This window comes from Aedes aegypti, chromosome 2, assembly GCF_002204515.2.
Source record: "Aedes aegypti strain LVP_AGWG chromosome 2, AaegL5.0 Primary Assembly, whole genome shotgun sequence".
NCBI classification, from domain to species: Eukaryota; Metazoa; Arthropoda; class Insecta; order Diptera; family Culicidae; genus Aedes; species Aedes aegypti.
In genome coordinates, this window is record NC_035108.1 from 345493875 (window position 1) to 345519709 (window position 25835).

Below are 25835 nucleotides of genomic sequence, written 5' to 3' on the forward strand. Positions count from 1 at the left end.
AAATTTTCTCCCAATAATATCCATGTCGTCCGCGAAGCAAACAAATTGTCCGGATCTCGTGAAAATCGTGCCTCGACTGTTAAGTCCGGCTCTCCGCATGACACCTTCAAGCGCAATATTGAACAACAGGCACGAAAGTCCGTCGCCCTGTCGTAGTCCCCGCCGAGACTCGAACGAACTGGAGTGTTCGCCCGAGATCTTCACGCAGTTTTGCACACCGTCCATCGTTGCTCTGATCAATCTTGTGAGCTTCCCGGGAAAGCTGTTCTCGTCCATGATTTTCCATAGCTCTATGCGGTCGATACTATCGTATGCCGCCTTGAAATCGATGAACAAATGGTGCGTAGGGACCTGGTACTCACGGCATTTCTGGAGGTTTTGCCGCACGGAAAAGATCTGGTCCGTTGTCGAACGACCGTCGATGAAACCTGCTTGATAACTTCCCACGAACTCGTTTGCTATAGGTGATAGACGACGGAAGAGAATCTGGGATAGCACTTTATAGGCGGCGTTTAGGATGGTGATTGCACGATAATTTTCACACTCCAGTTTGTCGCCCTTTTTGTAGATAGGGCATAGAACGCCTTGCTTCCACTCCTCCGGTAGCTGTTCCGTTTCTCAGATTCTGACTATCAGCCGATGCAGACAAGCGGCCAACCTGTCCGGGCCCATCTTGATGAGTTCGGCTCCGATACCATCCTTGCCAGCGGCTTTGTTGTTCTTGAGCTGTTGAATGGCATCCTTAACTTCCCCCATCGTGGGAGCTGGTTGATTTCCGCTGTCCGCTGTGCTGACGTAGCCATCGCCTTCGCTGTCCTGACCTTCTGTGCCTGTGTTCTCTGCGCCATTCAGGTGTTCATCGTAGTGCTGCTTCCACCTTTCGATCACCTCGCGTCCGTCCGTCAAGATGCTCCCATCCTTATCCCGGCACATCTCAGCTCGCGGCACGAAGCCTTTGCGGGATGTGTTGAGCTTCTGATAGAACCCCAGACAACCAAAATGCACGTATAACGTAATCACCTGGAGGCTTTATATGTGCAAAATTTCACTTATAAGATGTCGCGAAAAGGCCTTCTACGTACAAAAGTGGAGGCGATATGCGTGCATATATTATGTGATGAATAATAACATACATTGCGAGTGTATATTTATTCTACCGAACTAACCAGTGATCTTATGCGACTTAACGTATGATAATAAATGTTGATTTAACAGCTGCTACGGATTGATTCGACTTACTTTGTACGAGTGTACGGGACGAAACAAAATGTACAAATGAACTCAGAAAAAAGTGTTTTATGCGAGGAAACTCATCAATCTGGCGAGTTTATCCACGGTGTTTTGCGAGTTTGATGTAATTAGTATGAATAAACGAGTTGTAATGTGAACTTTTATGCGATTTCTGGTTGTCTGGGACTTCACCGTGAGCGTATTCCATTTGCATAATCTTCTTAAGAATAGTGGTCCCTGTTTCTCGTGAGCTTCCTAGCTCAATTCCCACGGTTTGACGGTTCTCATTTTCTTGATGAGGCTGTACTGCGTAGACTCGAGCCCGATCGTAGCTGTCGCCCGCTTGTCTCCGTCGTCCCACTCTGCAAGAACCGCTTCGTTGCCTGCGCTTTACTCTGTTCCAGCTCGCAGAGCAGGTCGCAATCCAGGGCCCACAAACTTCAACAGCTTCTCACGAACCAACAACAGCTCCACTTCAAACTTCCAGTCCGAGTAGTTGGCGTCGTTTAATTTTTTGACTCTGATTTTCTCCATTTTCGTTCAATTTGGATAGACTTGATCTACTCAGGCTCATAACCTCATGAAAGTGACCAACGTCTGCTCTTTTTGGACGATTAAATGTGAATATCTTTATTAAACTAATTTAATGTGAAACTAGAAAATACATAGATTACTACTTTTGATGCTTTTTTAGAAGAGTTGCAGGGTCCCGTAAGCTTAAATTTGACATAAACATATTATTGATCTATCCACCTAGTAGTGTAGTGAGATAATCATGTATACAATATTTGCTAGAATCGGTTAGCTGTCTTCAGCAAAGTTTTCTCATAATTTAGGGTAACGCCCCAAAAGCTATTATTAACCAAGTATGTAGTTCGTTATTTTTCTGAGAAAATTAATGATTGAACATTTAGACTATCGCCGCTGGAAAATAGAGTATGATCTTTTTTTCATCGTATTAAACAAAGTATGCATAATAAGCTACACATGCGGTTACCAATAAATTTATGGGAGATATCTTAACGTTCAAGGATCCGTCATCGTAATCATCGTCATCATCAAAACTTGAAAAGCAGTTTTTATGTTCAAATCTAAAAATTATTCGATGAAAATAAGTTCACTGTGTTTCGGTTGGAGAATAGAATATACTGACATTTTCTTAGTTTCGAACAAAAAACTGCATTTGAAAATTTCGAAATCAATGACGGATCCTGCCTCCTCGCACTATGCGAGAGTTTTAAATAATGATCAATTCAATATTTCTCGAAAGCTGATTCAAACAGACCCCAGTCAGAAAAGTTTACAAAATTACTTTATCAATCCTACGTGTTTCGCAGACAAAATTCTACACGTTACGCTCTAAACCAACTCGATTTTTCATTTTTCATTTCAGGATTTACAAAACGGTGAAAGTAAAATTTTCAACTTTCGCAACCAGTCTCAGTTATGTGAACACATTAGTTTGCTTGGTATTCTCGCCTTATCGGATTGTGAATTTATCGTTCCATCGAATTCCATGCCGATAAAGTTTTATCCTGATTTCAACAGAATCCTGAGTAAAAAACGGACAATAGACTAAACGCTGATCATCAAAGATGGTGTTTACAATATAATAAAAAAGTGCATTCCGCAGTCAATCAGATAATGTAACGAATTACACGCAACATTTTCCTATTTCATTTTGTGATCAACAGCACTAGAAATTTCAGGTATCGTTTCCAAGTACGGGATAATATTCCATAAAATATTAATAATATTTTCTGCGTGGCATCCCTTCATAAATCCCTTTTTATCTTTGCAAAAGTACCATTTGTTATCGCCAATAAATTATTTTGTGCAGATTTTATTTTACCTCTCTTGTACACGCTCATAAAATCATATTCTACTGTCGATGCCGATCTACAATTGCACGTGGTGGTCCACTAACATGCACATACACACATCCTGATTCAACTGCAGTTATGTCGCATCGCATACAAAATGCAATTCATTCAATCGACCCGCAGCTCCGTTCTCAACGAGTTTTCAATCAAAACCCGAACCGAACGACTGAAAGGGAGGTAGTCGGCCGGCGGGGGTATCGAAAATTAGAGAAATGAAAAGCTGCGCTTTTTACCATCCCACATATATCGTCGAACAATTATCACCACTGGTTCGACCGCCGGTTTTTTTTTGTCGGCCTGGTTTATTTGGAGTTGGTGGTGTGCTCTTGTTTTTTGGAATGAGTTTTATTGCATAATAAAACATGACTGGCTGGGACGCAGATCGATAAAACCCAAAACCGTTGGTGATTATCCGCGCGCATCTAGAACTATGTAGCACTGAGGCAACTGCCTTTTGTGGTCATCAATTTTAGCGATTTGAAGTTGAAGTTAGTAGTTTTAACAGTTTCTCATTGGTGATCATTATTTTGAAAGACAACACTCTTTATCACTTGACTTGCATATCATGTGTGTAATTTTTATACAATTGAAAAATCGTCCTTTTCTTGTGTGAATTGTTCAACAGTGCAAAATAGTAATTGAATTCATTTGTACGAATTTTCTCAGTGTTCTCTCATACAAGTTCTAACGAAAGAATTAAACTTTATTTAGCAATTAATGACCGAAATAGATTGGTATACATGTGTTTGTAAAAAATGTTAACATGGATTTCAATTTAAATTGCTAAGGTCCTGATCCCGCGTAAAAGTATTCATACAATTTAAATGTCAAGTCGGCATTAAAACGTTCATTCATCATTTATTTAGTTAACATCTAAACAGATAACACTGAATCAACAATTTCACGCCACAATAGGGGAAGTGGTGGTAAAATGAACAGGGGTGGTAAAATGAACACCTTGACTTTTATCGAGAAAAAACAAATTTCAATGAATTTTTTTCACTCACGGACGATTTATAGCATAAATCAGAGTGTTCGAGTTGATACGTAGGTCAATTGAAGTGGAAATATCAACGAAAACTAAGATTTAAGAAAATCACGTTTGAAAATTAGAACTGACGTAACTTTTAACTCGGAAGACTTGAGCTTTTTCAGTGAGGTGAATATCGTTATGATATGAGGTCAAATTTGATACCTTTGAATTCTTTTTGAATGGGTTACAATCATTAATGGATATATTTTAAGGATGATTTCCTTAAGGTGTTCATTTTACCACCCCTTCCCCTACTCGGTTCGTTGCCGCATCTCTCCGTCCTTGGTTCTGCCTCATGCTCGCCAAATCGATGCGCACTTGATCCACCCACCTAGCTCGCTGCGCTCCATGCCTTCTTGTATCTACCGGATCCGACACGAACACCCTCTTTGCAGGGTTGCTGTCCGGCATTCTTGCAACATGCCCTGCCCATCGTATCCTTCCAGCTTTAGCTACCTTCTGGATACTGGGATACTAAGTTGGGCAAACTCGCGGTTCACTTCGCCGCCACACACATTAAAACGTACAGATACTCAATTTGATGTTCTTACGGAGCACTTTTCTCACATCAAGTAGGCAAATATCAAACGATATATTGAAATTGAAATACTAATGATTTAATCAACAACGAAAATAAGAATAACTGTGTGAAATACGTCGCACTTCATTTATACGGGATTGAGGCTTCTTATATATGTAAATATAATAGCATATCTTAAATACCCCCGAAAAAATGATATTGCACGTATATGTTCTTTAAGAAGTATACATTATTATTTAAAATAATCAATTTCTTATGATTAGAGCTGAATGTAAATTATCGTTAATTGTACATAAATTGTGTGGATAACTATCCCCCTCGTTTCTGAAAAGGTTTCACCAATACTTGTGCACGCTTTACGTCATCGCCTTTTAGGTGCCATCAAATGAACATTACACACAGCTCTGCTCGTGTCCTACGTTTGCTACTTTGCTGGAAAGGGAAAGGGAACGGAGGAAACGTTAATCACGAGAAAAACGGTGAAACTAATTTGCATTTTGTTAAAATGGTGCCCAAGCGGCGAACTGTCCCCATCACCGAACCCCTTCTCTAAGCGCGCTCCTGTTCGAGGAAAGTCATTATTTACGTTTATGTTTTACCTCGCTACGGTGGGGAAGGGGTGTAAGCCTCTCACCCTCTGACTAGAGCTAGAAACGAACTTCCCAAGCCAACAGAAGGGTAATAATTTTTCTTTCTTTCCTTCGTCGTGCGTCTCCGAGGGCTCCCCGTAAAGTTCACTGTCAAGGTCCTGGTGCTCGTGTTGGCCATCGGAAGCGGAAAGTTTACGTTGCACTTGAAGTTCACGATTCTCGAGGGCACTTCAGCTACTTTGGCGGTGGTAAACATTCGTTGTTTTAGTATTTGCAATCTAGTTCAAATGCTGAATTGGTCTGGAGATTTCTTTATGACTGAAATTTGTGCAGTCCTTTTCAAAACAATCGTTTTACACAAATATTTTATCCATTATTACACACTCTGCGTGAAACAGGTCCGTCAAACATTTATTTGAAACAGTTCAGAATCTGCAATTTATTTCTCGATGAATGAGCAAGTTTTATGACATACAATGATTCAAAGTCAAATTCAGGGCTCAGTCTTCACACCAAGTTGATGAAAAACTATCAAATGTTAGTTCGAACTAAAATACTTCATGAAATTCATAATGCTGAATATGCGTCCCATTTTCCTCGACCATCAATAATTTGAGCTTTCCCCAAACCTATAGTTTCCTTTAGTTCAGAGGCGCGTCCACGTGTGAAACCAAGGATAGGACAAACGTTGGCAAATATTTTGCGCACCGTAATGCTAAGGAAATTTTGAACCCTATGGAAGACTGCAAATTTAAAGAGACTATATTTGAAAGGTCCAAACCCAAAAGGGTGTAAGTGACATTTTGGTCGGTTTTAATTTAGTATAATATTATTCTACTGTTTGCAAGCTTTCTAAAAATATTTTAGGTGATTTTTCCGTTCAACATAAAACATAACACAATTTTTAGGCTTTTTTTATTTGTATACAATTTGTATAGATTAAAAAAATGCTGAAATTCAACGTAGGATTTCTTAAAACTAGGTTTTTGTTACTGACACCCCTTTGCTTCTGATCTCTTCATTTTCGTGCCAGTTGTAACCACTAGACTTAGTAAGTTTTTCGTCTTTAGGATTTTTAAATCATATCTTTTATATTTATATCCTTTTCAAATTAGTTTAATTAAACATATTTAACAAAAATAAACCAAACTGCTTGCCTTTACAATCAGTAAGGTTGTTCTAATTTTCTTATCGGTTTCTAGATAACAAATGGATGAACAGCAACAGTTCTGTGATCGCAAAAGTTGACAAAAAATGAAGAGTCTTAAAAAAATATTTCATCGCGCAGAAGCTTTTTTCAAATATTTCGCTGGAATTTCTTCAACAACTCTGCAAAAAAAAACTTTCAGAAAATCTTCATAGCCATACGTTATTCTGAATCAGCCAAGAATTTCAAAAAAGGGTGTTGTGGTAGTTCTATTGAAAGCGCTCTGAAAATCGTCAAGAATTTCGTAAATGTTAATAGATTATATCGAGAGTGATGGCAAGTCCATAAATCGCTATTACCACCACATTTGGGCTGTGTATAACACGATGCGACTGGTCTTAGGTTCAATCCATTACTTCTTCCAAAGATCCTTCAAGAATTTTCTCACAATTCCATGTGGATGTTCCAGAAACTTCTCATGAATTAAATCCAGGAATGCTCATATAGATTTGTCCCAGGACAAATACAGGGTTAGCCGTAGATTGATCTGTTAGTTTTTCTAATGACTAAAGAAGTTTGTGATGTAATTCTTACAGTCAGTCTCCCAGGGTTTTCACTTATTCTCAATCGTTCTTCAAAAACCAGAACAATTGGAGTTCATGCACATACCATGTTCACTAGGCATGAAAAAATCATGAAAAAACCTTATCGTGTCTTGATAGAGTTTGTATGTAAATTAAACTAATTATCATCCGTTAAATTTTAACGGATGATAATTAGTTTAATTTTTTTTTTTTTTGCAATTCGATTGCATATCCATCTATTTTTCATCAAGGTAACGAGTAACAACCGTAATGAACGTACAATATGGTACAAAATTGTTAGCGGCATCTTACCTGGTCTATGGATCAATGCACGAGTTCACTAATTTGACGTTTGAGCGGTGCCGAATGGACCTATGCACGGGTTCACTAATTTGACGTTTGAGCGGTGCCGAATTCACTAGTTGCCATGGTCACGTAAATAACACGGCACCGCTCAAACGTCAAATAGTGAACTCGTGCATCAGTCCATTCACTGGTTTCTATGGTCACATAAATAACACGGCACCGCTAAAACGTCAAATAATGAACCCATGCATAGGTCCATCTTTGAAAGAGTGCAAATTTATGACAGTCATTTCACAGCCTACCTGATTGGGAAATACTGAGTTGGATGTCCGTGTGGATTTTCTTGAAATGTCTCTAAAAAACTACTCTTTAACGGCATTTTTTCGTTATTGCAAAAAATGTTGTACCGTAATGGAAACTTCCTTGACTTCTCTGGGCATAGAGGATCATCGTACCTGCCATACGACATACGAATGCGAAAATGGCAACTTTAGCAAAGAAAGCTCTCAGTTAATAACTGTGGAAGTGCTCATAAGAACATAAGATAAGATTTGTTCCATTATTGCAGCAAATAATGCACATACATTGATATTTCTAATTCTTGGGGTTCATTTTTCAGAAACCATTCAAAAACACTTGCCTGTCCGCACACCGACCACATGTTACAAATTTTGTGTTTTCAGCAGTGTTATGATATTGTTGTAAGTAACTTATATCATTTTTGTTGTTCAATACTTTGAAACTGTTATACATTTTCGAGCTGTTTAGTGGAATACCTATAAATAAAAGAAAATCGAATTTAGTACTTCACTTTCTGACGCCGCTAACCGCACGGCCACGAAGCCCACAAAAATATCCATTCTTAGTAAAACAATGAGCTCTCAAAGTTCGAAAGATGTTTAAGCACTTTAAGAGTAAAAGATTACAATACACTGTACATTTTTTTAAATGTGTATGTCCAGAAGACTCTACAGAAGCCTTCAGGTGAGTATTCACAATTGTCTCCTCAGAGGTCTCTTAGAGATCCACAGAGATCTAACCACAGATTTGTAAGAAATTGTAACCGATGGTTTTATGATTTTGGTTTGTGACTCCATCACAAATATAACAATATTACTCCTTAATGTGACTCTGAACCATGCTCAGCGTGAGAGACAAACTGTCTTTCACTCATACACTCCCAATCCCTTCCAGTGGTATCACTCACCAAAACTAGCAGTCTGTAGGCAGCGGTTTGAACGCCAGCAAAAGACAATCAGCCGAAACAACAACTCAGAGGCGACCAAGACCAAGAGGCGGTCACGGTGCTCCCCTGACCGTTTTTATCAGAAAAAAAATCTTCATCAAATCTGTGCTCACCAGTCAATTTCTATAACTAAGCTGCATGTCTGGGCAAAATTTAAAAAAAAACGGTAGGGCCCGTTTTGAAGTTACGCCCTTTTGAATGTGTAAGTGCACTAATTCAAAGGAAATCTGAGATATTTAAACGAGTTTTCGGCCGTGATTATTAGAATGGAAATAATATAAAAATTTGATTCAAAGTTGGTTTATTCAGTTATTTGTAACTACTGGGAGGAGTTTTAAATGAAAAGATAGCCGTTCTTTTGGAAGCGTAACCATTGAAAACAGTAATTTCCAATAGATTAATTAGGCATTCTTTTAAGCAGGCATTCCGTTAAGCATGTTCAATTTTTTTCAATAACACATTGCACTTACACGTCGCCAAAGTATTTCATAATCAATTGTGAAAGGCTCAAGCGCTGTAAGGCAATACGGAGCAATTTTCATGTCATTATTATTATTTATAAAATATTGTTATGGTCCAACTAGCTACCTTGAGCCTTTCATAGCCGAGTGGTTAGAGTTTGCGGCTACAAAAAAAAGCCATGCTGAAGGTGATTGGGTTCAATTCCCAGTCGACCAGCATATTTTCATAATGGAAATTTTCTTGACTTCCCTGGACATAGAGTATGTTCGTACCTGCCACACGATATATTAATGTGAAAAAGGCAGCTTTGGCAAAGAAAGCTCTCAGTTAATAATTGTGGAAGTGCTCATTGAACACTAAGTAGAGAAGCAGGCTCTGTCCCAGTGGGGACGTAATGCCAATAAGAAGAAGCAGAAGCTACCGGCTATTGCGGCTAATTTTGTACTGCCTCAGAACATAAACTTCAATTGCTGAGTAATGCACAATTGGCCAAACTATAGAACTCTAGACCACTGTCAATACTTTTGTGATCATTTGTAGCAATATTGTATACATTTATATTTTTCAAAAATCTACAATTTTACCTTTGGGTTTCTTGGTCTTTTCGATTACACAAACACGTAAGAGTTCTGTATAAATTCAATGGTGAAAGAATTGTATAAATCAATCAATCCATTCACACGCAAATTCGTGAAGAGAAAAGTAAGAAACAATCGTTATTATTTGGTTTCATTGAATTTAAAATCATATCACTTTCAGAGCATTATGTTATGTGTATCTCTTGAAAATCAAACTCTTTTGAGAAGATTCTACATCTTAACTATGAATTTCATTCACCCGAGTGTCATCACCCTGAACACACTATTACACACTATTATGCTTTTGTCCCGAATATATAATTACCTTGCATGACATTGCCCCGTGATAATTTTAAATTTAAATTAAATTTAAATTAATGCCATTCAAGAAACTGGAACTTGCTGAGATGGTCTTCGGGTATTCGGGGTAATGGAATTCAAAGTCAAGGGGTATCATTTTGAAATGATATATAAAGTATGGTTAAAACAGAGTTGTTCATGGATTTTACGTAAATTCTGTGGCCCTGTTGATAACCTGCTGGTCTACCTATCAGAATATGATTTCAATTCTACACAAACTGAAGATTTCCATGTAAACTTTTATTTGTTTTCGATTGCAGACTGTGCTTGTAAAGACTCACCAGCTGCTATGACTCATCACAAACGAAAAAAAAAACTCATACTCAGGAGCTTCACAAAGTTTTCCAAACTGACAAAAAGAAACATTTGAAATTAAGCTCTGTAAATGCTACAATTTTGAACTCAATTAAACAAAATAACAACGGGTTCTAAACTTTGCATTGTTTTCTTCCATTTTGTATCGCTGCTTTCTACGTTGTTAATTTCATTTCATTCCATACACTGCTATCCATAACCGAAAACTTAACTCGTAAAGTATTCCTTGACGTAAACTTCGCTTCGATGTACAACAGGTAACAATCAATTGCATGTAAAATAATTTGAATCGTGAGTACATGGGTTCACCAAACTAGCCAGAATAGTGTGCTACAAGAACTAATTTGGTTACACGATAAAATTAGCTCCGTAATGCCTTAAAGCACTTGAGCCTATGAAAAATCAGTTGATTGTGAAATACTTTGGCGGCATATAAGTGCAATGTGCCATTGAAAACATTTGAATATGCTCAAAGGTATAAGGTATGCCTAATTAAAAGGACGTAACTCCAAATTTCTCATTCAAAACTCCTTCCAGTAGTTACAAATAACTATATAAACCAACTTTGATTCAAATTTTATTATAATATCTATTCTGATAATCACGGCCAATGAAAAATCGTTCAAATATCTCAGATTTCCTTTGAATTAAGGACTGTTCATTTTATAAAGTGGACACCTTGTGCATGCTGTATCTTTTTAAGGCCGGAACAAATTTGAAATTTTACTTTTGTCTCCCCTCCCTTCAAAATTTTCAAAAAATCAGAAGGGGAAAATAAATAAAACATCTTATTTTCAGTGTAGGTTCCCGACTAGAGGCTTGTAACAAAAATATAATAAAATTTTATCAGAATATGATATGCATATCATATTATGATAAAATTTTGTTAGGCTCCGTTATCCATAGAACATAATAAAACAGAAATATAACATAATGTGTTTTATTTCCCTTTAAGATATGTTTTTGTTCATTTTTAACAACTTTATAACAAAATAAATAGATAGTTATGCATTTCAATAATATACAATATTATCGTATATCGAACAGTATTATAATTTTTATACTTTGTATCAAACATTATAACTTGGTTTGATATGTTTTTGATAGAATTAAAACACATTTTGTTATGTTTATGTTACTATTCATACACTTTTTGTTATAATATTAGTTATTTTAACAACATCCTGCATCAAGTTTGTAACAACCTATGTTCGAAAAAAACTTATAACATAAGAACATAAGCTGATATAATTTTGTTATGTACCCTTAGTCGGGTTTTCATTATTCTTCGTGTTTTAAGCTAGCTTTGTAATTCGTATTTACTGTATTATATGAGCTAACAGGTGTTATTGGATAACAAGTCCTCAATCTGTTTGTTTTACTGTAACAGAGTTGCCTATGAAAAGAGATTTTTTTATGATTTACATGAATTCTTCTTCTTCTTAGCATTACGTCACTACTGAGACCGAGCCTGCTTCTCAGCTTATTGTGCTTATGAACACTTTCACAGTTATTAACCGAAAGTTGCCATTTTCGCATTCGTATATCATGTGGCAGGTACGATGACACTTGATGCCCAGGGAAGTCAAGGAAATTTCCATAACGAAAAGATCCTGGACCGACCGGGAATTTTACATTAGGGCTGTTCAAAATTTAAAAAAAGTTTGAAAATTCAATCTCCCATATCTTTCTTACAATCCTTACCATAAAAATAGAGCTTGGTGAAATTTTCAGCTTTCTAGGTGGTGATTTGAAGGTGACCCAAAGACGATGTTGGTTTATATGGAAATTACTATGAAGAAATGTTGAAACATGTTCCAAGCACGTTAGTACTGGAATGTTAGTACCATAAAACGGGGTAACTTTGATAATGCGGGTAACTTTGATAGTGCGAAAAATTATATATCTATTCAAAATAGATCTTTTGGCAATCTATCAAGTGCAATCGATAGCTAGGATGCCAGTACTTGTTTTAAAAATATAAACTGTAATTCTTTGAAACAGTATGCATAAATATTGAAGTTTTCTTCGAAAAACCTATCAAAGTTATCCCGTTTTACGGTACAAATTTATCATCCCATAGTAAAAAATCATTCTTCAAACCAGAATAAAAAAGTTTGCTCAAGAGAGCAATTCAATCCGACCGATAGGAGAAAATATATTCATGAGTTTGTTAGCTATTATTTAGCTTCACAGCCCTGCAATCATCTACAAAAATCCAAAACAAAATTTGCTCAAAACGGATTTGTTTCTTCACCAACTTCCTTCATTAAGACTTGAAGAATAAGTTTTCGCTATGGAATGATATGTTTGTACTAACAGTACTAACGTAATCGGAACATTTTTCAGAATTTCTGCATATTAATTTTCATATAAACCTACATCGTCTTTGGGCCAACTTTAAATCACCACCTAGAAAGCTGAAAATTTCACAGAACACTATTTTTATGGTGAAGAATATAAGAAAGATATGAAAGATTGGATTTTCAAACATTTTTAAGATTTGAATCGCCTTAATGTTACACATGTTGGACCAAATTGATACAATCTATATATGATTACAAGTTGCATATAAGTGCAACATTTTCGCAGTCTTATTGAAATTGTTATTAGCTAGAGTACAATTTGAAAGCCGTTTTATGAAAAATGTTATGCGATCGATGTTAAGAACATCGAAAAAATTTCGTGTTTATTATTCAAACATTTTGATTGGACGGATATATGTGGCAAAACATGGTTTTTCACCATATGAGAATAAAAAAGGATGGATTTCCCTGAATTTCCATTTTATTATATTTTGACCCCCCCCCTCGACACATTTTGATGGAAGGTGACAAAAGAAGATTTAAAGATTTGTTCCGGCCTAATTTATCAATGAAATTTCAATCGGTTTTCTGCACATCGTTTGACTAGTATTGTACAATGTTGTGAAAATACAAATTCTCCAAAATTAATTAAATTTCACACGAATATGGAACAACGATTAGAACGGTCGGTTTTTGGAGGTTATCAAAATCAATGATTGTTAGAAATTGGCTGGAAAATTCGACAATTTATATTTTTTATTTTCAAAAAGGGCTTGTTCTTCGAAAGTATCATCTACTAGAAGCCTGATGGAAAAAATCAAGTTATTTTTAAAACAACAATTTTACAGATATAATAAAATCATTTTCCCCCTATATTTTTAGAGAAAACCATTTTAAAATTGAAGGGGATCGGTATGAGTAGAATTTTTTTGGTTAAAGGTACGTCCTGACGGAAGTCCTAATATAGTATTAATATGAAAAATGACTTACGCCTTCATAGAGTTACTTATTAAGTCCCCAGGTGACATTTAAAGCACAATAGATACACAATTGCTTTATTATTAGAAGACCTTTCAAAGTACATTGACAATCATCAAAATTGGCAACACTGCTGTAATAAAATCGACTTCATTTTGCACCTATTATTTTTGTAATATGTTATTCTGAGATTACCAATTGAAATTTTCGGAGAAAACCATTTACAATTTGCTGCAGATCGATAAATATGCGTACACGATTTTAAAAGTATGAGACTTTTTAGTAAAACTACCATAAACAGTAAAATTTGTGCTTAGGACTGTGGTTTAAACGCACGATTTGGCTCTCGTTTGCACAAATATAGTTTATTTAGTAAACCAGACCAGTTTTGAACACGCTTTTTACTTTCCTCTTTTGCTGGGAGTGAAAGGATGGTGTATCAGCAAATTTGGCCATAAATGGGTATATCACTAAAGTTACCTAATGTCAGAGAATGGTGGAATATAGTTGATTTTTTTAAAGCTATACCTTTTGTAGAAAAGCAAAGGATACAAACATACAATATGTTCATAAAAATTAGGATTTTAGTTTTGCGAAAAATAATGTTAAACTTTGACAAACAGCTTTTCTTAGGAGTTTTTGGAAAAATTATTTGGCTCTTCAACCAAAAGCATTTTCTAAGATCTTATATTTTAATAGTATTGTAGAATAATAGTTGAACGATGCACAGAAAACCGATTACGATTTTATCAATAAATAAAAAAGATATAGCAAAAACAAAGTGTCCACTTTATAAAATGAACAGTCCTTAGTGCATTTACACATTCAAATGGGCGTAACTTCAAAACGGGCCCTACGATTTTTTTTTAAATTTTGCCCGGGCATGCAGCTTAGCTATAGAAATCGACTTCTGAGCACAGATTTGATGGAGATTTTTTCTGATAATAACGGTCAGGGAAGCACCGTTGCGGTGATACTCGCAGAAACCTGCACCCTACGCGGATAATTTTAAACTTTAGTTGCAAACAATGTTTGAGTTACACTAGTTTACAAATAAAAATGAAAGTCATGAACTTTAATAGCTGAGCTTCATTTTCAATGTAAAATCGTACGCTGAATCCAAAAAAAATGTCAAAAAAATTCACAGTAGAACCGTTTTTGAGATACGCTCAATATTAGATTTTTTTGGTTTTTCAAAAAAGTACATTTGCTAAAATTGATGTATCTCCGGATTTAAAGCACCAAATCTAAACTTTTTTTTAGCATAATAAAGCTAATTAAATGTGCTTTCTACCGTCTGAACATCACTTTGTTGTGCAAATTACGGTTTTCTAGATATTTATGGCATAATAAAATTTTTTCGATATTTTTGAGTAAAATTTAACCAAATTTTCAAGCACGATGCTGATGTTTTAAAATTCGTTTATCATGTTGAACTCAAGGTATGTAAAAAACCAAAAGAAAAAAGTACCTAATGACTGAAATCGGTTGGAAATTGAAGATGTTATGGCATTTTTTGTAGAACACTTGAATTTTGAAGTTTTGACCTTTTAAAACAACAAGACGAAATCCATATAAATTTCACTAAATCCTTTCACTTTGAATGACTCTTAGTACAGATTCCATGCTTTGTTAACCGTTTTATCAATTATTAATTTTGGATCACGACTAATTAATGAAAAGGGCGTATGTAAAAGCAGAATTTATGTGTTTGCGTATATATTAAAAAAGGCCAGTTTTACTAACATGGAGTCTTGATATATTTCAAGCTTATAATGATGATGATGAACTTTTATGATTCAATATTAAATCCAGCAAACAAACTACAATGAATACGTGTATAAAATAAGGCCATGGGCTCATTTGAGAACGTGAAAGATGTATGCGCCTTGGCTACATACTGTATGCAACTTAAAAGAAAAATTTCCGAAGCCATCCGTGTTCAATAGGGTAACGACTGTTTATTTCGCTCTTAATCGCTAACAGTTGGCGCCAGCGGCAAAAAGTACAGGCAACAACCTTTCGAGCATTCAGTTTCTGTCACCGGCCGCCGAGCGACGACACTGTTGTTTGTATTCCTCCCACTGATCACGCTACGCTGGATTCTCAAAAACTTTCAACACAAGCGCATGGAAGAATGGTAGTCGGAGAACTGTCAAAACATATGGAAAATAATGAAAAACGTAAATTACTTGCAATTTGGAAACTGGATCAAAAAAGTATTGATTAGAAATCAAGTGTAAAGTGAATACATAACTTTTTGTGTTTAGTTCATCTTCCGTAGAGCTTTCTTTGCTTCAGGATTTCGTTTTTACTACCACTGAAAAAGAGCCATCTATTGCCTTTTCAGTTTTGAATATCGCCCTATTATGGCATACGAAAGTTCAGGCTACTGCGATGTCAAGCTTTCTTCAGTGTTGCTGGCTCAACGGCTGAATGATCATGGCGATTAATGTGATACAAGAAATATAAATTCCTGACTGATTCCTGAAATGTTTGGTCCTTTAACTGTTTTGATGTGGTTATAACTATTTTTGATGTGGTTTCAAGTTTAATGATAAGTTTATGCTGCTTGTCTGTTTGGCGTTTGAACGTTATAACTTTGTTATGACAAAATGATTTTGGCAGCACTTTCGTCGCAGGGAAAACACAGGTAGTACTGTTTGTTGAACATAGTGAAACAATGTGTGCGGCAAAGCGTGAATTTAAGTGCAAAAATGATCCGCAATAATTTTGTTTCGTCTGCAGAAACTACATTTTTACGACACCGGTAAATTTTACTAGTTCATTGCAAACTGCATATTGGCTTTATTTCAAAACTGATCCCAAAAACCTCGACAAAACGTGGACTCCGAACGTTGTGTGTAGTTCGTGCAAAACATGCTTGGCTAGATGGATGTCTGGAGAAAGGTAATTATTTAATTTTCTACATTCAAATGACTAACAAGTTCTATTTACTAACTAACTAACTAACAAATCTTGTACCAGCCGCCATTTGTCCTTTGTTGTACCGACAATATGGCGCCAACCATTTTGTCATGCAGCGGATTGTTATTTCTGCTTAACCAAAGTCATGCAACACGGACGTCACAAAGCAGTTGAATATCCACAAGTTCAATCAATGACAAAACCGATTCCACATGAAGATTCATCTCCTTATCCTGTTTGTCCAAAGCGAAAACGAGAGCCTTCAGTGGATGACAGTGACGAACCACCCTTTGATGAAAGCGACGTGGAATACGAAAGAAAGCCGATGCTGTTTACACAAGCGGAACTCAATGACTTGATAAGGGACTTGGACTTATCAAAAGAAAAATCAGAATTGTTGGCATCGCGCTTGATGGAACGAAACTTTCTTTCTGCTGATACAAAAGTTACTTCCTACAGAAAGCGTCATGAAAAATTTGGAAAATATTTTTCCAAAAAAGACAGTGCTTGCTTTTGCCATGACATAAGAGGCTTGTTTGAAGAATTCGGTGAACCATATGATCCTTCTGAATGGCGTTTGTTTATCGACAGTAGTAAATTAAGTTTAAAAGCTGTTCTGCTGCATCAAGGGAACAATAAGCCTTCGATTCCGCTAGTTCATGCCGTGAACATGAAGGAATCATACGAATCGATGGCTTTTATACTTGACCTGATATGCTACAACCAACATAATTGGAAAATATGCTCAGATCTCAAAGTTGTTGCAATGTTGACTGGCTTGCAACAGGGATATACTAAGTTCATGTGTTTTCTTTGCAAATGGGATAGCCGAGCACGTAAACAACATTACGTTCAGGAAAATTGGCCCGAACGAAAGTCTTTTACAATTGGTCAAGAGAATGTAAGGTGCCATCCTCTCGTAGCGAAGGAACAGATAATACTCCCACCACTGCACATAAAGCTTGGGTTGTTCAAGAATTTTGTAAAGGCGCTTAACAAGGAAGGACCAGCTTTCGGTTACCTGAAATCCATTTTTCCAAACTTGTCGGATGCCAAGATTAAGGAAGGTGTGTTCGTTGGTCCTCAAATTAAAAAAATGTTAAACGATGAAGATTTCTACACCGTATTGAACAATCATGAAGCCGAAGCATGGAAATCGTTCCAGCGTGTAGTTGCGGAGTATTTGGGGAACACCAGGAGCCCAGACTATGAAGAAATTGTAGCCGATCTACTCAAAAACAACAAGAGAATGGGTAAATTTTAAAGTTTTGTTTTATTTACTTTCAGCTGTAAAATTTTACATTTTATTTTAACAGGTGTGAATATGTCTCTGAAGATACATTTCCTACACTCGCATTTGAACTTTTTCCCTGAAAACCTCGGCGACGAAAGCGATGAGCACGGGGAATGTTTTCATCAGCAAATGAAAATAATGGAACGTCGTTATCAAGGATTTTGGGATGAAACGATGATGGGCGATTATTGTTGGTTTCTCTTTCGAGAAACAAATTGCAAGCATAACAGACGGAGTGATTCAAACAACCATTTTTAAACATATATTTTTTACATGTGAATTTATAGCTTAATTTAAGGAAGCTTTGAAATATATGAAATGAACTGATTGTTGTAGAGATAATAAGTAGAGATAAAACTTATGTTCTGAGTGAAGTAGAAGCTCTGTTAATACACACGCCCTTTTTACAGATTAGTCGTGATCTAAAATTATGGATTGATAACACAACATTAAATCTTAACTAAGACTTATTAACTGTTGAAAGTTTAAGCAAATCTAAATGAAAATGCATTGAATTTTCTTCATGTTGTTGAGATCGCTTGAAAATCGTAAAAACTTCAAAATTCAAGTGTTCTACAAAAAATGCCATAACATCTTCAATTTTCAACCGATTTCAGTCATTAGGTACTTTTTTCTTTTAGTTTTTTACATACCTTGAGTGTAACATGATAAACGAATTTTTAAACATCAGCATCGTGCTTAAAACTTAGCTAAAAGTTGAAAATTTGGTTAAATTTTACTCAAAAATATCGAAAAAATTTTATTATGCCATAAATATCTAGAAAACCGTAATTTGCACAACAAAGTGATGTTCAGACGGTAGAAAGCACATTTAATTAGCTTTATTATGCTAAAAAAAGTTTAGATTTGGTGCTCTAAATCCGGAGATACATCAATTTTAGCAAATGTACTTTTTTGAAAAACCAAAAAAATCAAATATTGAGCGTATCTCAAAAACGGTTGTACTGTGAATTTTTTTGACATTTTTTTTGGATTCAGCGTACGATTTTACATTGAAAATGGAGCTCAGCTTACTAAGTTCAGAAATGTTGTAAACTAGTGTTATCAGTCGAGCATAAGCATAAGCATAAGCATTGATGACCGTACAATTCGCAGTTGCTACTCCGTGATTGACCAGAATAATCGAAGTTGCACAAGGAACCAACAAATGTAGCTTGGGAATAGCTTTCCATCTTCAATGTACACTTTAGAGAACTCCAAACATTATAAAGTCAATAACGGCGCCGGCCACGTCCTTACGGTCATCGGGGAAAGGTGGGATTATGAGTGTGACATTCATTGCTACTAGAGACCGAGATCACCTCTGCATCTCCATGGTTGTCACAGGGAGGAATTTGTTAGTGGGGAGGGTTCAAAAGCTACATAATCAGGATTCACCTTGGTAAGTGATGCGATCCATGCAGCCTTAGTTCAAACAGTCACCTATTAGTCACTACAAACAACGTGTTCCTAAAGTAAGTCTACACTTTCAGTGTCGAACCATTCAAAACGATTTCTGTAATGAAAAATGTTGGATAAGAGGTAAGGTATGTGTATTTGAATGCTTTTTAAAATTACAAGAGTCTTTGCCGACACTTATTGTGAAAAAACATTCATGTTTTGTTAAAAAAAAAATATATACATAAAAGTGACTTTTCTATCGTTGTCATGATTAAAAAGTGTTTCACAATAAAATATACATTAAAAATGAAAGCATGAAACGAGCTCACCAAATTTATCCTTCATCCCTGTCTAAGCAGCCATAAGCAACTTTTTCAGCATACTTGATATACACACGGCGACGCAAAAACCGAACCAGCTTGCTTGGGCCTTAAAATGCACTGCCCAGCAAATGAAACGCGTGGCAGAAAAATAGACGTCTCACCGGCGACGCGAAAACCGAACTTTGCTTGGGCCTTCAAATGCACTGCCCAGCAAACAAAACGCGTGGCAGAAAAAAAGACGTCTCACCAGCGACGCGAAAACCGAACTTTGCTTGGGTCTTGAAATGCACTTCCCAGCAAACAAAACGCGTGGCAGAAAAATAGACGTCACTCCGGCGACGCAAACACCGAACTCACAATGTTTGAGTTATCAGTCAAATCGAAAAACTGAACATGAATATACTGGGCTCGAAAATTTTAACATTCTCGCTTCACAAAATAAGGTTTGAGAGGCGAATGACTGCAAATTGTTCGATAATGTAGCTTCTGATTGAATCTTCAATTATTTATGTTGTATTCAAAAATACAGTTAGTGTTTTCTGCAACTTAAAAATATCGAAAAACTCATGAAAATATCGTCTCCAGTTAGTGTAAACTGGACACCGGGTGACAGAGTTGAGCTGTCACTTTGAAACGAAAAAAACATAACTTAAAAGACAAATTTTACCAAAAATATTCAATTTTTATGGAATGATTATGATGCGGAACCCCATATCGGATTGAAATCGTAAAATGTGTATCATAACTATCCTGAAGGGGACACTTAAAGCATCACAGCGAAAAAAAAGGCTTCGAATGGATTTAATTGTCTTTGAGTAGCACGCTGACCTATCCTTAGTGAAAAACTGAGCATGTACTTCTTTTTTAGAGGTCCTGTTAATTTTCGTGGGACAAATCCCTTATAAAAATTAAGGTATACTGCCCCAAAGGGGCCTTTTTCTGGAAACAGAAATATTGTGAACAAATTTAATGATTCAAACGATAGATTATTTTTTCATTATAACGAAAAAACCGGTACTCAATGATTCCAGTACCAGAATTTCGGTACCAAAAATTGGTAAATATTACCGGTACTTTCGGTACTGGTACAACCGGTACCAAAACCCTAGAACAAAGTAAAGGGTAATGGAACGCTGTGGAACAGAACGCATAATCAAAACAAAACTGCGTAACTGCTACGGCAAATTAAATGTAGTATGTTGTTAACAAAATGTCAATAAAAGCTTAATTTTGTTGTACCAAATAAGGATGATATTGTTATTTCACCCACCATGTAGTGCGGGTGTGATGCAATTTGTATAAATGAACGACTTTTTACGTAAACCGTTATGCGACTGCTGGTTGTATTCTATACGAAGCCTTATCATATTAGTGCTAGTTGATGGGAGAAAAGCGTTTTCAGAAATAAATTTGGCGCCATTGAGATAATTTTTGACCACAACCATAGATTAATGGTGCATCAAGTCATTGTTTTGCAGAATTCTTGTGCAAAGATAAAAAGACTCTTGTGGGAGAATGATCGAAGAACAAAACATCAGAAGTGCAAAATGTCAAAGGATAGAGGGCCGAATGGACAGAATTATTCCTTCTTCAGAAATTTAGATTATTTAGTTTAGTTCTTCTCTTTGAACTTTTTTTATATATGCCAATATTCTGTCTCTTCGAAGTTTTTTCCTTCAAGTTTTTGTGATAAATTCACTCTTATATATTGCAGTACCTTTGTAAAAGTTGAAAAAATGATGCAGTGTTCTAAAAATTGGATATATTTACCGTATTAAGTTGATATCTAGAAGGTTTAAAAACCGGTGGTATAAATTTAAGTTTTTCATCATGAAGCAGCTATTGACTCAAAGTGTAAGCTTAAATTTAAGGTAAGACCGAAAATGCGTTATGGTACGTGCACCTCTAGTAAGTAGTTGTAATATTTATCCACTGGCCTTGTAGCTTAGCTCGTGCAACGATCTGGCATAGCACCCGAACAGTCCAATGGCAGGCAATTATAGGTGGCGTATTCAATCCAAGATCCAACATAGTTCTTCACACTGTAATAGATATCGTTTTAAGATTTGAACCTCCAACAAGTAAATTCAAAAACCATACTTTCTGAAACCCAACTGAACAGCAGCGAGGGCAGCCTTTGCAGCTCGGTTTCCGGATTGACAGGTAAAGATGATCGGGTCATTCAAACCGGGCTTCGCACGGCCATATTTGCACTGAAATACACTCGGTGCGAGTTTCAACTCATCGGAAACCGTTGCCACTGGAAAATATTTACAATGATTTTATTACAACCCATCTGTTCAAAAACAACCCAAACTCACGAGGTATATTGATGCTGGTCGGGATTGATCCAGTGCAGGCTAGTTCTTCCGGTTGACGCACATCGATCAACAGTATGTCAGGTCGGTTTGGGAGGTTAATGATATCAGCGTATGTTGCCCGGAGACTATCATCGATACAAGTTTTGTTGAACGGATTAATGGCACAAGGATTCTCATCGCCCAAGCACAGAAGTGGTACTGCAACCAGGAAAGTTGCCAGCGAGCAGAGTAGAAATCTAGCCATGTTGGATGTAGTTGAAGAACGCTGTGAGCTTGACTGTGCTTAGACGATTCTAGTCGTGGGATTTTATAGGAATTGAAGTTCATTCATCTGTTCATCGAATTACCAAAGAATACTCCATCATTAGAACAAAGAACACCGCACATGATTGGAATGTCTTACTTTGTGGCTTACTGATTGTACAGAACGTGATTTAAACTAAAATTATGTTGTAAGAATGAGTCAGCACTCAAATGTGCTTCTTTCAGCTTTATTTATAGCCAAAAACTCACTTTGATGTTCGATTCAAGAAGCTGTCAAATTTATACCAAAAATTTAACCATATCAATCAGGTTTTCCATGATTTTGTATCACCACTTATGAGATTGCCTTGTAGGTTGACAAATTTTGATATTGCATCGGATCACGTTTAACGCAAACGATCACGAAACAAGACGTGTGTTAACTAACAGTCATCAATCACACAATTCATATTGTTCTCAGAACAAAAATAACTTGGATATCTTCCGCATTACTCATAAAAATACAGTGCAGTCTCGTTTGCATATATAATATTGATCTTCACCTGCAATGTAAGTCAGTTGAAGATCATTCCCAGCGCGATGTTGATTCTGCTCTGGTTCTGGTGAGTCTTCTGGTCGAGGAGACATTCCAGTTGTGCTGCTGTAGGCGAAGGTCCACGTTCAGTAAAGGAGAGTTTCACAAGCTTTGCTTGCTCGGAATTTTTAATCATTTTGTGTATTTCAGTAGTTCAACATAACATATATCTTGATGTTAAAACATTCAAAAGTTTTCAAACTGGTACACTTTTCCTAGGTTTGAAAAGTTTAACCAAAAGGTTACTTGTGGTTTTCAAGAGCTTATCAGTAAGCAATCACCAGTGATTCCCAACACAATTCTTCAGTATTCGGATTTGTTATTTGATATCTAAATCAGATGAATGATAATGATGAGATGATGAGAATATTTTTGAGATAAAACTCTCAAAGTGCTGAATTTTGTCAAATATTTTTGAACAGGGAAGCTGGATTGAAGGCTTCTTCTTCTTGGCATTAACGTCCCCACTGGGACAGAGCCGGCTATTCAACGTTTTGTTCTAATGAGCACTTTCACATTTATTAACTGAGAGCTTGTTTTGCCTTAGTTGCCATTTTCGCATTCGTATATCGTGTTTTTCAAGGCTTGTTTTTGGCAATAATTTCCTTGTTTTCCATAAGTTTATGAATTCTGGATTTCATTATTTTGATTTTCAATATTTAACTTTTCTATCCATTAGAAGCAATTTCTGATTTTTGCAATAAAAAGTAGAGGAGCCCAAACGCAAATGAGTGTAAGTGACATTTTGGTTGGGTTCGAGTTAAATATACTAAAAAAATCTACTGTTTCCCAGTTTACAATTCATTCATTTCATCGTCAAAGCAAATTGACGCAATCCATTGATTCAGTGTTTTAGTTGTACTTATCTCAATAATAACATTGAAATTTATGAAAACAATATTTACATCTTTTGACATCAAGTCATGCTCACAAATTCGCTTGCTTATTTATATCTAGAGAGGAATGGTGTAGGTGATGAGTTAATCAGACAACCAGAATGAACATATAGCAAAATTACCTTGCAATGCCTTTATGTGCAAAGATTCTGTACAAGATGTCGACGAAAGGCCTTATAAGTACAAAAGAGAGGCAATATATGTGCTTATTTTATATGATGTAATTTGACATGCGAGTGTATATATTTTATTGCTAACTTTTCTGTAGTCTCATGTGACTTAATGTATGATAAAAAAAAGTTGACCAAGCTGTCAAGCTAATTAAATCGTTCTAGTGGGCTTCGGTCCCAGTTTCTACGTTAATATTTCTGCGACTTCTGGCTGTCTGGGAACCAGCTATCACGCAGAAGACAATGTATCCAATCGAAGTATGTCGATGTTCATTTAGTTATGATTTTTACAGTTGTTTATGTACCGATAATACAATAGGTTGACGAAGCAGAAACAAGTAATAAGTAACTATTGCAAAATATTGTACTATCAATCAAAACAGAGTAGTCAACTGAAATATAGTGAAATTTTCACGTTACACTTGTACAATAAATCTTAAATATGATTGTTAACAACTTGACGGCTTAGCTTTCTTTAACAATAAAATTCAAATCAGCTATATTTATAGTTATCTCCAATCCAACCTGTGAAAATTCTTGATTTGACCTGAATAATGATAAAGAATAATCTTCTAAAAAAACATATTGATTAGAAAGGAATCTTCTTCTATGATAGGTTGAATCTGAAAAATTCAATACATACAATAATTGAGAAACATGCTTAAAATCTATTTTTAATGTTTTCGAATCCTCTGAGCAGAATCTCAATAGAAAAACAAAAGAGTAGATTGGAGTACCTTGTACCTTAACGAGTAACTGACAGGAAAGAAGACTGTAAGTGGTAATCGAAATACACGTATCTGTCAAAAATAAGCAATTAGGGGAAATTAAAAGATACAAGGTACTCCAATCGACTTTTATGCTTAAAAGAATTGTAAAAAAAAAAATGGAAAAACGGGGTTGCAGTCCTAACTGTCAGGTAAAACCAAATAATTTTGATCTCCGAGATACACAGATATACAAAAAAATGAAGCGACCTGATATGGGGCCGTCCACAAATCACGTTACACTGAAAAGGGAAGAGAGGACAAAAGCGTTATGGCACTTTTTTTTCATACAAAAAGCGTTACAGAGGGTTGAGGGGGTCAAAAATTTTCGATGTTTGCATTACAAAATAAATGGACGCTATATATGGCAATTTGTTGCTGTGAAAAGGTAACTAGTGGCATTCAAAGACTTTCTAGCGGTTACCATGGAGTTTCCACTAGTATACAAGTGATTACATTGGAGCCATACATCTTTTGGAAGAATGGGTATTTAACCAACATAATGTGGCAAATTGGAAAAACAAAGTTCGATGTTATATCAAATTAAAACAACTTTGTATAGAAGAGAACTATTTTAGCTTCCGTGGGTCTGTGGGTAATCCGTTGTCTCCGTTTTTAAGCGAGATGTTTCTGGCCAATTTTGAAAGCATTTTGAAAAAGAAAAATTTGTTACCACAGCGCTGGTTGAGATATGTATATGATGTGATTCGTGAACCTGTTCGGAGCTGTTCAAATTACATTGCGCATTTGAAAGATTTCTGTTTTTCAAGGTGTAGTTTACTGTCGATTTGATGAATATACAATTGATTTGTTTGTCAAAACAATAATAAATTGCACCTTGTTCAGTTACTCGAGAGTAAATGTTCGTGAACTTTTTGCTATTTCTTTCGATATGTTCTCCCGAGTAGGCGGGAGTAAGGTCTCACACCATGCCTGTTCGCGAGCCTGTCATGTTTGATTTGCGCTGATTTACACTCGTGAGATGCTTCGTGTTGCAAAAATTACCATCACTGATCTCAGGAGGTTTCAAAAGGTTTTCAGAAATCCCAATGAGATCACTGAATGGTTTTAAAGCTGATCGTGTTACTCAAAATCGTATTGTATTGAGAAATGTCTATATCGAAGTGGTGTCTATAGTGGATTCAATATGTAAAAATAGGCAATAAATAAAAACAAAAATTATGCTCTGAATAAAAAAAAAAGTTACATGTTTTGACTGTTTCAAGGTACTTTTTTCTTGAAATTATGTAAATATTAAAGTTTCAAATGGTTTAAACAGCATCCCATGATCAACACTTCGGAACTCCTGAAAAAAGTAAAGTACGTTTTTAGAACCTC

General features: G+C 36.0%; 2 protein-coding genes across 7 annotated transcripts in view; both read right to left on the bottom strand.

Annotated features, from left to right (window-relative positions):
* LOC5569036 (ubiquitin-conjugating enzyme E2Q-like protein 1) overlaps positions 1-25835 on the bottom strand; it is a 290341-nt gene that overhangs the window by 208154 nt on the left and 56352 nt on the right. The gene's annotated exons all lie outside the window — the stretch shown is intronic.
* On the bottom strand, positions 21124-22163 carry LOC5569037 (heat shock protein 67B2). Its single transcript, XM_001652627.2, has 3 exons — positions 21827-22163; positions 21606-21765; positions 21124-21547 (listed from the first exon to the last, which is right to left on the bottom strand). Exons 1-3 carry the CDS (start codon positions 22068-22070, stop codon positions 21451-21453), a joined length of 501 nt encoding a protein of 166 aa, XP_001652677.1. The 5' UTR covers positions 22071-22163; the 3' UTR covers positions 21124-21450.